This window comes from Callorhinus ursinus, unplaced genomic scaffold (genome assembly GCF_003265705.2).
Source record: "Callorhinus ursinus isolate GAN/ISIS: 27379988/994484 unplaced genomic scaffold, GSC_fseal_2.0 scaffold43, whole genome shotgun sequence".
Lineage (NCBI taxonomy): Eukaryota > Metazoa > Chordata > Mammalia > Carnivora > Otariidae > Callorhinus > Callorhinus ursinus.
In genome coordinates, this window is record NW_027397105.1 from 400,477 (window position 1) to 418,850 (window position 18,374).

The following is an 18,374-nucleotide window of genomic DNA, read 5'->3' on the forward strand; positions in this document are numbered from 1 at the left end:
TTCGACCTCCAGCCCGTCATCCGTCCGCATTGGTCAGTGGGGGGACTGGGAGTTCTCCTGGCCTCCAGCCTCCCCTTAGGTGGGGTCCAAATGCCACCTTATTAACAAAAAAAGGCACCTTTAGGTCTCTCAGCATTTAGGAAATTCCAAGGGTTTTAGGAGCTCTGCGCCGGAAACAGGATGAAGACCAAACATAAGTCCCATGATCACACTTGCTTTCTCCTGAGGAGGAGATACCCAGTCTATGGGGGGGCAGGATGCCATGGACCCGCTCGGCACCACCAGCTGTGAGACCTGGACACTTCCTGCAGCTCAGACTCCCAGTTGTGTTTTAAGAGGGGTGTTGGATGTGGCTTTTCCAGCCCCCATATTGTATGACTCTCACAGGCTGGGTCCAGGCCCACGGAAGACCCGCTCCAGGGTCTGAACCTAACTCCCTGCACCCCTGGAAAAGACCCCTGAGGGGCTCAGTTCCCAGAAAATGGGTGAGGGCTTCCCAAGAGTCAAAACGGCCACCCCACCTCCCCAACCCCAGAGTCCAGAGGCTGGGGAGGAAGATCAGAAACCTCATCCATATGACTGCCAGAAACAGGTGGTAAGCAGAGACGCTGACTCTGACCCTGCCCTTGGACCTCACAGTCCAACCCAGGGCAGGGAAATACCAGGCCAGGTGTGGCACACCTGTGGGCAGAGGAAAGCGTTCCGTCCCCCAGGAGCCTCTGCGCAGGTGGGGGGGGCAAACAGCAGGAGAAGTTGTGGGGGAAGGGCACTCCCCCTGGAGAGGGTGGGCCCAACAGAAGTGCAGGGGGAGGGGCAGAAGGCTTCTGTGATCTTGCAGGGTTGTGTGTGCTTTGGGGCAGGAGAGACTGGCTGGGACCTGGGGCTTGAATCCTGAACCCAGGGTTCTTCTCAGTGTATCCCGGTGTTTGGGTCGCTGGGTTGGGCAGGATGGGGCTTTGCTAGGACTGAGCTGGATAGAATGCCCAGCTCGGAGTTTATAGGGTGTTCTCATCTAAAGTTTGGGGCCCGGGTGGGGGCCTGGGCTGGCGGACTCTGGGAGAGAGACCAGTGAGTGTGCTCACACTCCCACCACTGCTGTCTGACGGGGCGGTCACTCAGGCCTCGCTGCTCCGGGGCCACAGGTGTGGGTCCCTGAGAGCCCAGCTGCTCAGGCCAGAGCCGAGGAGTGGTCAATCGATCACACCTGTCTGGCCTAAAGGACAATTCTGAGCAATCCCAGAAGCCCCGAGACTCTTGATAGCCTCGTTCGTGGGGAATGCACGGCTCAGCAGGCCCAGGCCCTTAAGCCTGACCCGCCCCTCAGCACGTTCACTGCCCGTCCCAGACAACACGTGCACCCTAGCTCCCGGGTGTCATCGGGACGCGCAGGTGTGTCTGTCAGAGTGCTCCTCTCCATGTCCGCGTGCGAGGGTGTGAGGGTGTGGTAGTAGGTCTGCTCTTCCTCCACCCTGCCCTCAGGCTTGGAGGGTGGGGCACAGGCCTTGAGATGGTCACCCCAACCCTGGCTTATCCCCCGGCAACACCAGACACTGTTTAGTCCGCCTCACTCCCTGCAGTGCGCGTCGTTCCTCCATGTCTGGGTGGGAATGTGAAGTGTCGGTTGAATGCGGCCTCTTGAGACAGAGCCGGCAGGAGGCCACTGGCGCCAAGCTCTACCCACATAGGAAGGTACGGGACTGCACTCCTGTGTGACTCTGCTGATCAGGGTTGGAGGGCTGTGTGCCGAAGAAACCGAGTGGCCGTCTTGGGCAAGAGAGGGATTTGTTGGAAGCACATTAGGAGCTCACAGAATTGATGGGAACAATGCAGATTTGGGAGGCAGGGCTCCTGGGCTTACTGGGGACCTTCCCCAAAGCGCCAGACGATTTTCCCTATTTTCCTGCCCCCCTACTCAAGATTTAAAGCCCGGGGCAAGAGAGTCCAGTTGGACCCTGTGGCCATTCCTTGATGTTTAGCTCCGTTAAGCCCAGGACACCAGGGTGCTGCCGGGAAGGGGGTTGGACTCTGAATATCAAAACAGAACAGCATTGAAAGGAAAACAAACACACACGAAGGTGGTGTCCATTATAATGATCTTGGGCAGGCCACGGGCCCTCTCTTAGATGCAGCCTCTCGGCAGGACCGGGAAGAAGCTGGGCTCAGGATCCTTCAAGGGATTCTTTGTTTCTGATAGTCTGAGTCCATGATCGAAGGAGACTGAAGCTTCTATCATTTAGAAAGCATTAAAAATGTTCAAATGACAGAACAGGGACTTCTGTGTTTGTGGGGACTCAGAGCCATCTGTTACGAGCAGGAGAGAGAGAGAGACAGGGACAGAGCATTCTGAGCAGGACTCGTGAGGCAGGCCCAGGCTGGGGGGGGTGGAGGGCCCCGGATAAGTCCCTTGCTTGGCAACAGCAGGAGCAGAGAGGGGCTGCCGCCTCCCCAGGGCTGGGTGCTCACCTGTGGAAAAGGTAATTGGAGGGCGGAGGCAAGGGGCACATGGAAGCTAATGGAGGGTGGAGTCAGTCAGGGAGAAAATACCTTTTCCAGAGGGGCTAGGAGAGGAATCTGGCAGGTTTCTGAGTCACTCAGAGCAACAGATACATGATGCAAATCAACACACACTTCCTGTGCACCTGCTAAATGTCATTTACTCATTCAGTCAACAAACATTCTCTGGGCACCTCCTCTGCACTGGGCTGTGGAGATGAATCAGGTGGTATGGGCCCCTGAGGCTCACAGTTGGGGGTGGGGTGGGGGGGTGGACTTATGTACAAACTTAATCAACACAATGAGTTTGGTGTGAGGGAAGCATACACAGGTTACTCAAGCATCCCAGAGGAGGAAATGACAATTTTCCAGGTGGGTCAAAGAGGGCTTCCTGGAGGAAGTCACGGTCTGTGCTGGGTTTTTGAGGGAAAGTGGGAGCAGTGAGCTGGGTAGACCCCCTAGGCAGAGCATGACTAAGGGCAGGGGGAGGGGGTTCCCAGGTGATGCTCTCCGTGGTCCTGAACGGCATTGTATTGAGGGGAGAGCAGGGACTATGCACACGCACCCCCAATTCTTGTCACCCCTCCAGGTTCCAGAAAGTATAACATCAGTGAGTTCAGGGAGCTCTATTCTCAGTGCGGTGGAGCGTAAGTTTGAGAGCTGGGCGGTAGGATCTGAGGCTGGAGATTGGCATGGGTCGTGAAGGGTTCCGATGGGTCTTGGAGATGGTGTTAAGGAACTTAGATATTTTTATCCTATGGGCAGTGGGGAGCCGTGGAAAGGTTGTGTGCAAGGTGGTGATGGGGTCGTGTGTGTGATCTAGAAAGTTACTGGCAAGAAATATGGAAAAGACTGGAGGGGGATGTTGGGGCAGGTGGTGTTGAGTTTTAAAAACGTTAAGACATAGAGAGGTTTGAGCTGAGTCAGTGGGCAATGGCACACTGGGATTTTAAAAAGTGGACAGGCCCCAGATGTGGTTGTTGAGGGAGAAGGAGTCCCCGGTGACTCTAAGTGTCCTGCTCAGTGACAATGAGAATGACGGTGCTATTTGGCAAGAGATAAATGACACCAGGGTGGAGCAGGCTTAAGGGAAGGATGATGAGTTCAGTTGTGATTGTGCTGAGTTTAGGGAGCTGTGAGAGATCTGGGGGGGGTGTGTGGAGATGAGGCCACATCTAGAGATGAAGGTTGGGGTGTCCAGGGCACGTGGATGATGGCTGAGAGCCTGCCGAGGGCGAGTGTGCCCCACGAGAAGGGAAGGGACAGTCCTGAGCCCTGGGGGATGGGCAGAGGGGACTGAACTCCCCGTTATCAGCCTCAGGGAAGCTGGTGTTTCTGAGAGTGCTCTGCAAAGCTCTAGACACCTTACAGGATGTTCTGTGGGTCATGTCCCCATGGGGACACAGCAGCCTATACCTCCTCCCGGGAGACTCACAGTGTACGCCCTCAGGTTAAAGGCTCTGAGAAGTCCAGTCCCTCAGTCCGGAAACCTGTTGCTGTCTAGGCGTCACGAACAAACATGGAAGACCTTTAGCCATCGCTGAGATCAGCCTCACCTTCTGGGGCTGCTGAGGAGCTGTGTCTTGGCGGAGCTCAGAGCAGCATCGGGGGCAGGCACACCTGGGTTTAGTGTGAGTCCCATCGTTTACCAGGCGTGTGACCTTGGGCACATTCCTTCTCTTCCCTGGGCTCGGTTTCTGCACCGGGGAGACGGGGAGAAGGGCCCTACAAGTCCTACGGCTGGTGGTCCACTGATACTGCCAGAGGCTCTCAGGAGACCACCGTGACTTGCCCAGGGCCACACAGTCAGGGCTCTTGTTGTCCCTGTTGTCCTGCCCTCGGTGGCCTAGTACCCATCCAGAGACATGCTCTAGAGAGTGCCTTTGAGTTAAAATCCCAGAAACCCCCACACAGCACGAAGAGCTGCTCAGAGGTGCCCCAAATTTGAAAGGCTCAAAACTCTGACCCCTTCCCCCGCTCTGAGCCTACTGGGGGCTGGAAAGGGAGTGCTCCCCTTTCTGGCCAAGAGCTAAAGCTACCTCCCTGGGCAGGGCTATGGTTGAAAGGAGGAGGAATTTTGGTGAGTGGGAAGGGGACCTTGGGGTTGGGCTTTGAGCCGTGGTTGTGTCTCCTTCACAGCTGGATGCAGCCCTGCAGCTGGGCACTGTCCTCTAGCTGGTACCACCCCACAGTTAGGAGGGGCATTGCCAGGGCCCAGCCCTAGCCCCATGGAGCTCGTAGGTCGTGCTGACCTGTTGAGCACCTGTCGTCCCAGGGTGCCCCGCAGAATTTCCCTTATCCGGCTTCAAGCTGTAAAGATGCAGCAGGGAACTTTCAGAACAGAGTCTGTTTCCTGGCCCTCCCGTGACAGTCATCCATACCCAACACACCAAAGCATATTTTTAGTCACTTTGCAGAATTTAAAACACACCTCAAAGGCGCCGAGAAACACCAGCCTGGGGATTAACTCTGCTCTCAGCAGGAAGAGGGTGCCTCGTGCTGCATCACCCATTGGCTATGCCATGACTCACTGTGGCCAACACTTTCGCGGGATGCATCTGCCTGTGGACATGGGGTCCAGAACAGCCCGCGGTGGGAACTGAGCTCCCAACCCGGGAGGGTGGTATCAGAGCCCCGGGTCAGCACGGACTCTGCCACCAGCTAGCTGCATGTCCATGATGGGGTCTTTTCTGGGCTCTGGGACCCCTCTGTGAACCATGGGGTGCTTCTGGGTTTCCAAGCTCTGTGTAGTGTTAACATTCTGTCCTCAGCCCTTTGTGTGGGACTTTAATATCAGTCAAAGCCTCAAACAGATGAAGGGGGTGGGCTTGGGGGTGGGACACAGAACTACAGCTCCTCTGAGATGGGTTGTGGCCCCGAACACGGAAGTTACTCGGCCACTCTCCACGGGAGACAGGACTCGCCCTCCTCCGCAGCGGGTGGTGACCCCTCAGACCAGACTGAATCCTGTCTTCCCCCTCTACCCCCGGAGAGACACAGAGACCTAGAGAGGGCTACGGGCCTGCCCAGGGTCTTCCTTTCCGGGCTTTGTCCCTTTCCTGGCGCACAGCTGGAAGTCTGAAGCTTGGGGAGGCCCCATGGGAGCCCGGCTCTCCCTGCCAGAGGCTGCGTCTCGGTGGGGCACGGGGAGGGTCTCGGCGCGCACCCAGGAATGGGACCAGGGAGGGGTCAGGAGCTGGAGCTGCGTTTCCCTGGGGCGGTGGGCAACACAGCCGTCTGCGCCTGGCGGAGGCCCGGGGCCCGGGCCGAACCCCCCCACCGGTCAGGCTTCTAGGCTCTCCCCGGGCCGATTCGATCAGGGCGGGAGAGTAGCTCTGCTGCAGGCGCCCCGCCCACGCGCCCGAGACCCTCTCGCCTCTGCCCGGGACGCCGCACGCGCGCCCGAGGCTCCTCCGCGCGGGGGAGTGGGGCAGCCCAGGCTCAGGCCTCCGCGGCCGCGCGGCCCACTGCGCCCCCGTCGGCGGCCCCGGGCAGCACGTGCGGGGCGGGGCCGCGGCCGAGCCGCGCGCCGATTGGGCGCCGCCCGGTGGGCGGGGCCGGGCCGCAGCTGTCAGAGCTCAGGCAGCGGCCGCGGCGGCGCATCGCCGAACGCGGGCCGCGCGCAGCCGGGCCGGAGCGCAGGAGCCGACGGGCCGGCCGGGATGGTGCAGCGGCGGCTCCGCGGCGCACGCACGCCGTGAGGGGGCCCGCGCTGGGCGCCGCGCCCCCCGCGCCCCCCGCCGCCCCGGCCGGCATGATGTGCCTGGAATGCGCCTCGGCGGCGGCGGGCGGCGCGGAGGAGGAGGAGGCGGACGCGGAGCGGCGGCGCCGGCGCCGGGGGGGCGCAGCGAGGGGCTGGAGGTGGCGGCTGCTGCGGGGCGCGGGGAGTGGGCGCCGCTGGAGTCGCGGCCGCCGACGATGAGGTGCAGACGCTGTCGGGCAGCGTGAGGCGGGCTCCGTCCGGCCCCCCCGGCGCCCCCGGCACCCCCAGCTGCGCAGCCGCTGCCAAGGGCCCCGGCGCTCAGCAGCCCAAACCGGCCAGCTTGGGCCGCGGACGGGGGGCAGCTGCCGCCATCCTCAGCTTGGGCAACGTGCTCAACTACCTGGACAGGTACACCGTGGCAGGTGAGCGGGGGCCCCCCCCAGCCCGAGAACCAGGACCCCCCCCCCCCCCCCCGCCTGGAAGTACTCCGGGAAGCCTTCGGTCCCAGGGCCCCTATATTCAAGCCTTACGTGGGGTTTCTAAGGGCCCTGTGCTCAGGCACAACTGGGCAAGTGAAGCCCGGTGAATCACGGGTCCAATCCGGGGACCGTCCCCCTGAACCCCGCCCCGCCGGGCCAGGGGCTAAAAGGGGTCCCCACCCTTGGAGTAGCCCGCGCGTCCTCGCCAGCCCTTGACGTCCCCTCCGTTGTCTTCTCCGAGAGCCTCTCTGTGTTCTGCCTCCGCGCCCCCTCCCGCCCCAGCCTCAGGTTCCCCGGCCTCTCTTCCCCTTCCCCCAGCCGAGGCGGTCTGTCTGGGCCGTAGCGGGTCAGTTCCTTCCTTCCTCCGCCGCCTCCACTCCCCTGCGTGCGTGCGGCGAGTGCGCGCGCCCCTTGCCAGTGTGCGCCAGGAGAGACCGGGTGTGTGCGCGCGGGCGGCGCGGGTCTGTGTGTGAGCGCGTGGCTGACAAAGGCTCGGGGCTGCGGGGAGCAGAGGGAGGGGCGGGGCGGGTCCGCGGCGCCTGGAGACCCAGGATGCGGTTTGCAGCTGGCCCTGGCTACAGGCCTGAAGACGCCTCCCCCTGCTCTATGGCGCTTGGGGTCTGGGGTAGGGCGCAGGCCACTGGGGCTGCAGAGGGGGCCGCCTGGTCCCGTGGGAGCATCTCTGGGAACCAGCCTTGGGGATGGGGTGGGGGTCGATAGCCCTGCTAGTTTCTACTCCCAGATTTGCCCCTCATGTGCTTGGTGTGTGACCTTGGGCCAGTCTCAGCTGGTGTTTGTGAGGGGGTTGATCCCTCGGCCCCTGGGGGATGGACAGCGTTCTGGGGTTCCGGCGGCTCACTCCCCCTCCCCCAGTTCTCAGGGGTCTGGGAGTAGGGCCCTTCCGTGGCCTGAGCTGCCTCTAGGTGAGAATGGTGTATAACCTTGAGAGAAAAGTACTCTGGCCAGGCCGGTTATGGGGTTCCCTGTGGGAGGCGAGCAGCGACGGTACACATGGCACCCTGGCCCAGAACCTGCCTAACCACAATTTAGCAAAAAATGAAAAAACAACAAAAAAAAAAAAAAAAAAAAAGGAATTTTGGACAGACTGTAAAGAGAACTTTGTAGGTTGGGGGAGAGGAGAGCAGAGTCCTGGCGTGAACCGTGTGCCCCTGCGTCCCCTTCCCTTCTCCTGGCCTCTGTTGAACGGGGTTTTGTGTCACGTAGGAGGGACGAACTCTGATGGGAGACCCTCCTCCCCCTGTCCCGCTCTCAAAGCCCCTTGGCCGTCTGTTCTCTCCCGTTCCAGGGAGTTGGAAGCGGGTATCCGTGGGTGCCACAGCTTCTGAGCTGAGCCGTGCCCAGGGGGCTCTTTCTTTGGTCTGCTGAGCAGGACATGTTGCCCAGGACCTGGGAACTTAGGTGTCACCGTAAAGTGGGGAGAAGCCTGAGAAGGTGGGGGGTTTCTGAATACAGAGAGGAGACCGAGGTCCTGTGCGGCCCGTGTCCGAGAGGGCCTAGGGAGTGCAGATAGGCAGGCATTAGGCCCACCAGTAAGCCTCGGCCTGGGAAGAGACGCCCCACCTTTCAGGGCACACTGCATGGTGCTGCTTCTGGCATTGCCACACTTTACAACTTGTTTTTTTCCGGCCGCAGACCACCCCTCCCTGGTATTCTCAGGGACCCGGACTCTGCCAGGGACTGAGGGGAGGGGGTGGGATCAGGGAGGTGTGGAGCTTATCTGCCCCCAGCCCTCCCTGGGTCCCAGAGTCAGCACGGGAGCACAAGATAGGAAATTTCGAGTGAATGGGTTAGGGGGGATGGAGAGTGGCAGCTAAGAGGGGCGTGGGCCGTGGGGAGGAAGGCCCGGAAAACTCTGTGCAAACAGCATCCTTCCCTGCCCCCGGCCAGGGCTCAGGCACCACCCCTCCCCCGACACCCAACCACAACAACGTACACAGATTTCCTCTCCGGATAAGCCTGGCTCCCTCTCCCTCTCTTTATGGCGGACTCCCCACGCCCCTGCCCCCAAGTTCAGTTTTTAGGAAGATCTACTGTCTCTCTGACAACTACTATGGTTTGATGTGTTTGGAGGGGGAGGGCAGGGCAGTGGTCATCCTAGGCTTGAGTCCACCTGTTGCTGGCTGGCCCAGCGGGGACACAGGAGGGGATGCAGACCCTGAATTGCTCTGTCATCTTTGACATTCGGCCCACCTGGCCCCTGAGAACCTCACCCATGTGGCCCCGGCTTCGTCATCAAAGAACGGAAGGTGTTCCATTCTCTTTTAAATCTGTCCTGTGCCTTTTTAGCCCTGTGGTATAGACCAGCTCTGTCCAAAAGGAATATCATGCAAGCCACATATGTAATTTAAATACTTCTAGGAGCCACGTTAGAAAAGTAAAAAGAAATAAGTGAAATGAATTAATATATTTTATTCAATCTGACATGTCTAAATATTTCATCGTGTCATCAATATAAAAGCTATTCATGGGACATCTTGCTCTTTCTCACACTGACTTTTGAAACCCGGTGTGTGACCTACAGGTACAGCCGTGTCAGGCGGGACTGGCCACGTTTCAGGCAGTGAGAGCCACAGTGCCCGGGGCCACTGCAGTGGGCAGCTCAAACCTCATCTTCCAGGCCAGAGTTCGAGGCAGGCTGTCAGCTTCCCAGCTGGGTGACCTTGGGGGTATCCCCTGAGCCTTCTGGGTTACTACTTCCTCCTCTCCACCTCCTGGGCTGGTGGAGCACGCAAGGATATTTTTAAGCACCTGGGCCAAGCAGACCCCCCAGGAGAACCACACCATGTCAGCTGCCTTCCCCTCTGTGTGTCCGCACCTGCCGGGCCGGCCCCTGTGCCCTGCCCGTGTTTGTGTGGCTCAGGCCCTTCCAGGTCCCTTTGAGAACCCCTCCCTTGGCCACCAGGCCGGTCTCCATCCTGGGAAACTGCAGTAGCTTCTGCCTCTGCCCTTGCATTCCCGGCTAATTATGGCCTCACCTCCTCCCCATGAGAACCCCCTGAGGGCAGCGGGCCTCAGAAGCAGGTGAGGAGGGCCAGCCCTGGCTCTGGTCCGGACTTGGCTCTGGCATTTCTTCTGGGGTTGCTTCAGTTGGGTAAAATTGAGGTAGCCCAGAAGCCACCTCTAGACGCTTCCGTCCATCTGCTTGTGTGGACAGAGGAGGACAGGCACCTATTCAAGCTCACGCAGTGAGCCGAGTAGGACCAGGACCCCTGCCCCGGGGCAGTGTTCTCTTGGTGGAGGTGGGGATGCACGCCTCCTGCTCCGGCCAGGGAAAGAGCCCTCCGGGCACGTGCCCTTGGGCTCGATGGGACAGGCAGTTGGAGGTCCCCCCGGGCACATGGCCCTTGCTCTCGTGGCCCCTACCGGCCTGGCAGCCCCCTGCTCCCCACTCTGAGCCCAGTCATGCCTGCCAGCTCAGGAGAAAGAGGGAGCCCGTCAGGTGAGGGTCTCGGGGCCTCTCTCCCCAGCTCTGCTTCCTGGTGCCGGGGCTGCCTCTGGGTTCCCACTCTAACATCTGTAAAATGGAAGCAGAGCCAAGGGCGTGGGAGGCATCACTCCGCTCCCGGAGCCAGGCCCAGCCCGAGGAGCTGACACAGGCCTTGTTCGTCATCGGAGGGGGGTTGTCGGGAGCTGAGACCCTGCCCCAACTTCCCTGAGGCCCAGGTTTCTTTTTCCTCTGATCCAGCCTGTGGCAGACTGGGCACTTGAACTTGGGCAGGGTAGGGGCTGGTGAGGAGAGGCAGAGCCCTGCCCTGGGGGAGCCCTTTTCTGCCAAAGAAGCCGAGACTGGTCTCCATGGCAACCGCTCACTAGCACAAACCCAGGAGAGCTGAGCGCGGGGACCCAGCCGGGCACGCGGGCCTGGCAGGACACCTGAGCGGGGTGCAGGAGGGGGCTGCCGGCCTGGGGCTCCTGGCTCTCTGTCTGGAGCTGACAGATGGGGAAACAGAGGCCCAGGGCCTTGTGCAGGGTCACCTGGTTGGGTGGAAGCCAAGTCAGGCTCCCAGCTCTGTGGCTATCTTCATGGATAGAGATGGTCAACGGCACCGTTGCCCTGCCCCTTCAGGTGGCCTTGTCCCCTTGGGTGGCCTTGCCCTGGCCACGGCCACGTCAGCGCGAAGTTGTACCAGGCGGGGTGTCCCAGGGCCACATTCCAGAGGGCCTGTCTGGCAGGCCAGCACGGAGGTGAGCGGCCGGGCCCTCCTGGAGGGCCGGCACCCGGCTCCTCAGGCACCTTCCAGCTGAGCTCTTGGCCCATCAGAGGATGTGCCTTGAAATGCCCTACTTGCTTGGGGACCCAGGGTGTTACCGGCCAGCTCGTGCCTTGGTTTCCCACTTTGTGACGGGCAGGAGGATGGACCGGTCAGAGAGGATGGCCTCCTGTCCTTCCCCAGACAGGAAGTGGCTTTTGTTTCTGCCTGGGTGTGGGGGCCTGAAGTCCTGCCACCGCCCAGGGGGATGAGAGGGAGGGAGACCAAGAGAGCCCGGGCTTGGTCCGCAGTTCTTGGTTGTGCCATACCTGCCGTGTCACCTAAGGCAGAGTCTGACCTCTGAGCCCTGAACGCACGATCGATGATTCTCTTCCTCCCTTTCTGTGGTCAGGATCTTGCTCCCGAGGGTTGTGTGAGGCACGTGGGCCTGCTGCGCCGCCCCCCGCCAGCTCTGCCTGCACCCTCCTTCCCCAGGACAACCAGGCCAGTTCCCCCGTGGCTGCAAGCAGCCCAGCTCAGTCTCCCCTGGTGGGTCTCCGTGGTGCCTTGCCCTCCTTCCAGAAGGCTTCCCCAGCTCTGTGGGCTGAGCCCAACTCCCAACCACATCCTTCAGCGCGCCTGCCCCATTTTGAGGGGCTGAGCCTAGTCATCTGTGTGGCCCCGTAGGCATGGGGGGCCGGCCCAGGCGGGGCCCTTGTTGAGCAGCCGAGTGGCGGGGTTGGCTTGACCCGGTCCTGCCTGACCCCCGCCCATCCTTCCGGGCTGAGGGATCCTGGTGGGTTGGGATGACCCTGCTAAGGCCCAGGCCCTGTTGCTGGGGCCAGTGCTGCCCTTCTGTCCACAGCACACAGCAGGCTGTGGGCCCTGCATCTCTGGGAGGGACAGGGCAAAAGTGGTCAGGAGGGGCCCTGTCTCCTCGCCCCCACGCAGGGCAGAATGGCTTCTCGGGTCTCCCTGCAGGCTGGTCCCAGGCCTCTCCTGACGGCCGGGACGCTGGTGAAAGCAGTCCCTGGGGGAGTTGGGTGAAGGGCAGAGGTGTGTATGTTGGAGCAAGAAGTGAGCAGGAAGGATGCACTAGCCAGAGCCTGGAGGCCGGGAGGGCTCCCCTGCAGGCGTCCCTCCACGGCCGTGGAGACCGGGCTAGGGTCTGCGCCCTGCAGATGGCTAGCTCCGTGTGCTCGTCACGGTCCCTTCACTGTCAAGCACGGATTTGCCAAACAGGGTCCCGGGAAGCAAGGAGCGTGATCGGGCTTAGTAGACTGTCCAGGGCTGTGCCTGGGAGGGGTGCTGTTACTCAGTCACTCACTGTTTCTAGCGATCGTGTGGGCATTTGGTGTGGAGGTGGACAGGGGCTGGTTCCAGCCTCTTTTCTGTGGTCTCTTGGGTGAGGTGGGGAACACAGGCCACTCCTGCCCGGCTCTGCAGCCTCCACCCCATGTCACCTTCTGAATCTCCATCTGCCATCTGAGAGGTGGGAGCGGCCGTGGGTCTCGGCTGCCCAGGCAGTGCATGGGGAGAGAGCCGCCCCGAGGCCTTATCTCTCCCCCACGCTCCGGCCTCATCCTAGGTCTGTGGGTCAGGATAAGGGTGGCCCCGGTGGTCTTGGGGGAGTCTCTGAGTCCGGCCAGGGCCAGAGGTGGGGGGGCGCGTCAGGGAAGGAGTGGCTGTGCAGAGCCCCCAAATTACTAAGGCCGAGTCTGGTTCCAGGAAAGCTGGCCCCAAATGATAGACTAGAACCACGGGACAGAGGCCAGGCTGCCTGTCTCCGCCCACTCTGGGCACGGAGACTCGGTGGGAGCGGGGAGGGCTCTGAGCCCTGGGGGTCTGGGCTGGCGGGGGGTCTCCTTTCTAGGACCTGCAGAGAGGGAGGGGTGCTCCAGCTGCAGTGTTCTTTAGGGGCACACACTTGGAGTCTGGGTCCTCTAGGAAGGAGGTGGGGCCTCTCTGAGGGGCCGAGGCTCTGGGGCTGGGGGCCTCAGCCTCATGATCCCTGTAGAGATGACCACCAAGCTGTTCTGACATTAATGACCCAGATTTGTCAGGCGATGTGGGGTAGGAGGGTCGGTGTATGTAGGTGTATGTATGACAAATGTGAAGGAGATTTAGGGTGGATGTGGCAGGGGTGTATGGGGTCCTAGAGAGCTGTCCGATGGGCAGTCTGAGGCTCAGAGCAGGGACCAGTTGCTCCCAGAGGTCACTCAGCTTCTCCCCAGGGGATGGGGGCAGGATGTGGCCCCACGGAAGCTCTGGGGCAGGTTAGAAGTGAGTGTGTGTGAAAGCTGGTCCTGGCTCAGGGACTGCCTTGGCTGGTCCCCTCGGGCTGGTGGGGCGGTGGTGCCCGCAGGGCCAGCCTGTGGCTTGCAGCCCTAGCCATCCAGAGCCAGGTCAGCAGAGCCAGGCCCTCTGGCTCCTGTAATTACCGGGGCGGGAGCTGTGGCTGAGTGTTGGAGCAGGGGTGATTCCTCCAGAGCGGGCCAGCTCTGAGGCCTCCAGAGAAGACCCAGTCCGTCTGAGACGGACCAGCCAATGGCAGGCACGGCCCATCCCTTCATGTCCCTCGGCCCGTCTTTCCAGCCGTCTGCCCCATTTTGGAGAAAAGAACAGTGAGGGGGCACTTTGCCCTGTTCTCTGGTCATGGCCTGGGGCTCCTGCCCCACGAGTTAGCGATCCCTGATGACATTTTAGAACATTTACTGATGACGTACTATGTGCCAGGCAACGTTCTAAGCACTTTCTATAGATTAACCCATTTAAACTCCACAACCATATGAAGCAGATCTTAAAATTAAGACACATCACAGAGCAGGGTGGGGACACAGAAGGTTAAACAACTTGCCTAAGGTCACACAGCAGGTGAGTGGGATGCGGACACAAGGCTTGAACCCAGACAGCTGGCCTCTGGAGGCCATGCTCTTGGGAATTCAGCTGAGTTGGCTCCGAAAGGTGGGGTGAATGCGGGGTGACAATGCCTGTGTTTGGGGGCGTGCCTAGCCCCGGCTGACAAGTCAGGAAGAGACCTCGGGGTCACGTCATCCCAGCCTTGCATCTGAGGCTGGTCTGGGCCAGGGGCTCCCAAGGTCCAGGTGATCTCTTCTACCTTGGCCTTGGTGAGACCTCCCTGATAGCGGGTCAGGATCTGGACCTGGCTTCCCTGTGGTCTACCAGGGGGCTGGCGGGGATGGGGTGGGGTAGCACCGTGAATATCCGTGACCAGCCAGCTCTCGAGGTTACAGACAAGAGCTGCAGGGGAGGGAGTCAGGGGGGTGCCCTGGGAGGCGTGACCTTGGGTCTGGGCCCTGGATACGGGTGGAGGCGGGCCCCCCAGGAAGAGGGCCCGGCTGTCGTCAAGGCTCAGAGGCCTGCAGGCTGTGACACGCACGTTCCAGGGGCCTTGGACCACCTGGGCCAGCGGCTTCGAGTTCGTGAGTCCTGGGGCCTCCCCTCTGGACAGGTGGTTGTGCAGACCTGGGTCATAGGGGCCTCCCACGCTGGAAGTCTGGGCGTCGTTGGGGTGGCAGGAGACAGTCATCACCTTCAGGGAGCTAATCCAGGTAGTGCTGGGGTTGGTAGTGTTACTGATCCTGGGGTCGGGCCAGTGAATTTTGAAGAACTCACGGTGAGTCTGTGTCCTCGCCACAGTTGACAGCTGCTGGGCCGTGGCATCGGCTCCTTGCGCCCAGAACCTGGGCCTCAGGGACATGGGTAATGGGCAAGGGCTGTGTGGGAGGGGGCCGGTGTGGAAGAAGGGGGACTCTCTGGGACCCGCTCAGGGGGCTGTGGGAGCGAAGGGGCTGTGGGCTGGGGAGCACCACGGGGCCGCTCTGGGAATGGGGGGGAGGCATAGGGCCGAGCCTCCAGGAGGGCTGGTTTCAGGGGAGTGAATGGAGGGGAGGACACTGAGTTGGGGGGGCTCTTTTATGAACTTCAGCTGTGAAAGCGGGAGAGAAAATGAGGGGCTGGCAGAGGGGGCAAGTCAGGACTGTTGTCACCACCGGGACGAGAGAGGGGTGCGCACGTGTGTGGGCTGACGTGCAGGGGGCAGAAGTGAGGCCCAGGCCAGGGGTGCCCCAGGGCAGAGTCCCCGGGAGGCAGGAGGGACAGTTGCCTTGGACAAGGGGCGAGACCCCTGGGGCTTGGGAGGGGTATAACTGGGGGTCAGCACTTCTGCTGCTCCGGAACACTTTCTTGGGTCAGGGAGGAGGCCCCTATGGGGATGACCCTGGCAGGGGATCAGGAGAGGCCGGCCTGGCAGCCGTGGCCGTGGGGTGGCTGGGGGCCCCACCTTGCACACCCCAGGCTGGTGGAGGGGCTTGGCCTGGGCTGTCGGAGGCTGCTCCCGGGCGGGAGGCCCGTCCTGGGACCCACCAAACCTCAGCCTCCAGGAAAGAGGCTAAAAATAAGGCTGTGGTGGGAAGAAGGGAGGGGTGTGTGGGCCCGAGCCAGGCTGGGGCCCAGAGGAAAATACGAGACTACCGGCGAGCCGCTGGGACACATGATTCCCGAGCCAGCAGCCAGTGGATCTCGCCTGCCTGTGGCCGTGGCCCCTTCCTGGCTGCTCGGAGGGAGAATAGCCCCTTACGGCTTCAGTGAGGCCCCGTTCCCAGGGAGGGTTCTTCCTGGATCCCAGGCTGCAGACACAAGCCTGGACTCTGGGGTGCTGGGGTCCTTTGTCTTGGGGTCTGGCCTGCCCAGAGTTCCCAGGACGTGCATCTGGAGGTGAAGCGTCCTCCCCCTCCCAGGCGCTGTGTGTATCAGGGGAGGCTTCCTGGAGGCCGAGGCAAGCACTGGCTTGGGGAGCTGCCGGGGCGGAGCATGGCTGTCGGGGGTGGCTAGGCTGTGTCTCGGCGAAGAAGCAAGGGTGCTCTGATTTGCTGGGGACACATGCTGTCTTTACAATGACCATTTTCATGTGGCCTGCCTCCCCCAGAGTGAGCCCACTGCCCTCCTCCTGGCTGTGCCCAGGGGCCCAGGGGGAGTCCTGCCCTCCTGCTGCTGCCCAGCTGCACACCTAACGTGTGACATCTCTGCTCTGCGTTCTGCAGATGACCCGCCCCCACCCAGCTCTACAGTGGCTCCTGAACGTCCCCTCACCCACCCGTCTCTGTCCACAAGCATCCACTGTGGGCTGGCTGGGCGCCGGGCCCTGGGCTGGGGGGTGACAAGAGTGAGGGCCATGCAGGGGCAGAAGAGCACATTTGGTTTCCAGTCTCCTCTCGGACCCTTACGTGCTGTGTGACACATGGGACACGTAATGTGGGGCCGAAAATCCTAGGCAGCAGCAGGATAGAAGGAGCATCTGCAGAGCCTCCCACAGTACTTGGACCTTAGCAGCGACAACTGGTGGCTCTTAGCTCCTAGCCCCAGTGGACCCAAGGAGCGCGTATCCATGTCCCTACACGTCTTCCCTGTCAAACTCGCTAATCCTAGGGTGACGAGTGCTAAAGAATGGACAGGGGAGCATGGGGCCACCTGACTTACTGAGGGTGATGGGAGGGGAGAAACCGGGAAGACTTCCCAGAAGAGGAGGCACCTGAACTAGTCTTGAAGGAGTGGCCGCAATAGCCTACAGGGCAGATGGGGACGGGTGGGCAGTCAGGGGGGCATGAATAGTCTGGGTGGCTAGAGCATGGCATGGGGGGCTGGTGGCGGGGTGGGAAGGGCTGGACCTGAAGCCTGTGTCCTGGTGAAGGCTGGGGTCCTCGTCTGAGGCTGATGGCATGAGAGAGGGCAGAGAATGGAGGCCCCTGCTCAGAGGTGGGAGCAAACGGGTTGGGGCTAGGAGGTGAGTGCAGGTGGTTCCCCAAGGTTGGGCCCATTTGGTGGCCCAGGACAGGCCCCTGGCTTCTGCCTTCGGGGCATGGCCACAGCCTGCCCTGGTTATTAAGTCATTAACTGGGCCTCACACAGCCTCTTCATTATGGGTAATTATGGTAAATCCTCGGCATTCACAAGGAGGAGGCCAGTGTCTCTCGGCTGTCAGGCCGCATCCCAGGAAAAGGCTCTCAGGAGGACAGCCACCAACAGGAGCCTCTCGCAGGCCTGGGGGTGCCACTCTGCCCACTTTCCTGCTCTGTGACTTGGGGTGTGTGGCTTAACCCCCTCGTGCCTCGGTTTCCCTGTCCAGGGGGGCATAGTCCCGGCCCCATGGGGTCACGTGGGGCTCGAACCAGGAAAGCAGTTATGGCTGAGAGATGTGCACCGTCTTCATCCTCGTGAAGGAGGATCCGCTCCCATCCACTACCATCGTGATGAGCTCTGGGGGTCCCCCGAAGGCAGGCCTGGTCCCTTCCTCGGTCCCCTGCATGGGGGGCGTCCGGGGCAGCCCGCCCCGTCCCCTCTCCTTTCTCCCTTCTCCGTACATATGTGCGGGGGGCCCAGGGGAGCCCAGCCCCCTGCTGTCCTCAGAGATAAGCCGAGGGGGGGGCCTGGGGCCTGCAGGGCTGGGGACTTGCTCAGGAGCCTGGTTGAGCTCTGGGAGGGGGGGGCCAGGGGGTTGCTGGCCCCCATGCGGCCGTGGCTCTGTCTGCCCACGGTTGTTGCTGACTTCTAGTTCTTCTGGTTGCCCTCCTGCTCCGCTGCTCCTCCCCCCGAAATGCCAAGTCCTAATGGGAGAGCAGAGATGGCCAGGACTTGGGAGAAGGGCAGGCCTCAGGGATCCCCTTCCCCTGAAGAAGCCTGGAGCCCTGCCTGCCTCCTTCTGCACCTCTGCTCTGGTATCGGAAAAGTGGGGGCCCTGGTGATAACCCCAAGGACAGCTGGGTGGGCGTGTGCACATGCAGGTGAGCAGGTGTGAGCCCTGCCTGTGACCTCTCTGCCTGCTCTCCGGCTGGAAGGCCTCCTTGGCAGCTCTCGGGCTTTGTGGCCTCCCTGAGGGCAGGACCCAAGCTGCGGTGGGGCCACAGGTGGGCAAAAGTTCCAGGCTGGCCGGTGGGAGGCTTGGCTATCTCACAGAGCCAGGTGACCCCAGAGGAGCCCTGCCCCTGTGTGCCTCAGGCCCCTGCAGTGGCCGAGTGGGGGGGGACCCTATCCTGGGGGTGAGCATGGAAGCCACTGTGGGGGCAGCATGGCAGCTCAGTCTGCAAAGTCCCCGGTGGCCTGGCAAACTGGGCAGAGTGGCGTCCTGTAGATGGGGCCAGGTTGGGCCCTGCCAGGGGGACTGAGGGCTGGGCTTGGCTTGGGGGTCTCCTAGGTGGGCTGGGGGAATAGGGGAGGCCAGGTGTCACACATAAGCACCCTCTGTCTTCCTCTCCCAGGCGTCCTTCTGGACATCCAGCAGCACTTTGGGGTCAAGGACCGAGGTGCCGGCTTGCTGCAGTCAGGTGAGGCCCCCCATCCCCTGCCAGGCCCCTCCCATGCTGGTCTCCTCCTGACTCGCTGGGAAGAACTGGAAAGAATGTGTGCTTTCTCAGACGGCAGCCTGAGGGGGCAGTGGGAGGTGTACAGGAGTGTGGCCACGGCCCTAGAGAT

At 61.6% G+C, this 18,374-nt stretch overlaps 1 protein-coding gene across 1 annotated transcript in view; it reads left to right on the forward strand.

The window, feature by feature from the left end:
* The first annotated feature begins 6,154 nt into the window (after nucleotides 1–6,154).
* SPNS2 (SPNS lysolipid transporter 2, sphingosine-1-phosphate) overlaps nucleotides 6,155–18,374 on the forward strand; it is a 29,966-nt gene continuing 17,746 nt past the window's right edge. The window contains 3 exon segments of the mRNA XM_025864073.2: nucleotides 6,155–6,331; nucleotides 6,333–6,618; nucleotides 18,161–18,226. Of these exon segments, the coding sequence (XP_025719858.1) occupies nucleotides 6,248–6,331; nucleotides 6,333–6,618; nucleotides 18,161–18,226 (436 nt within the window). The 5' untranslated portion in view covers nucleotides 6,155–6,247.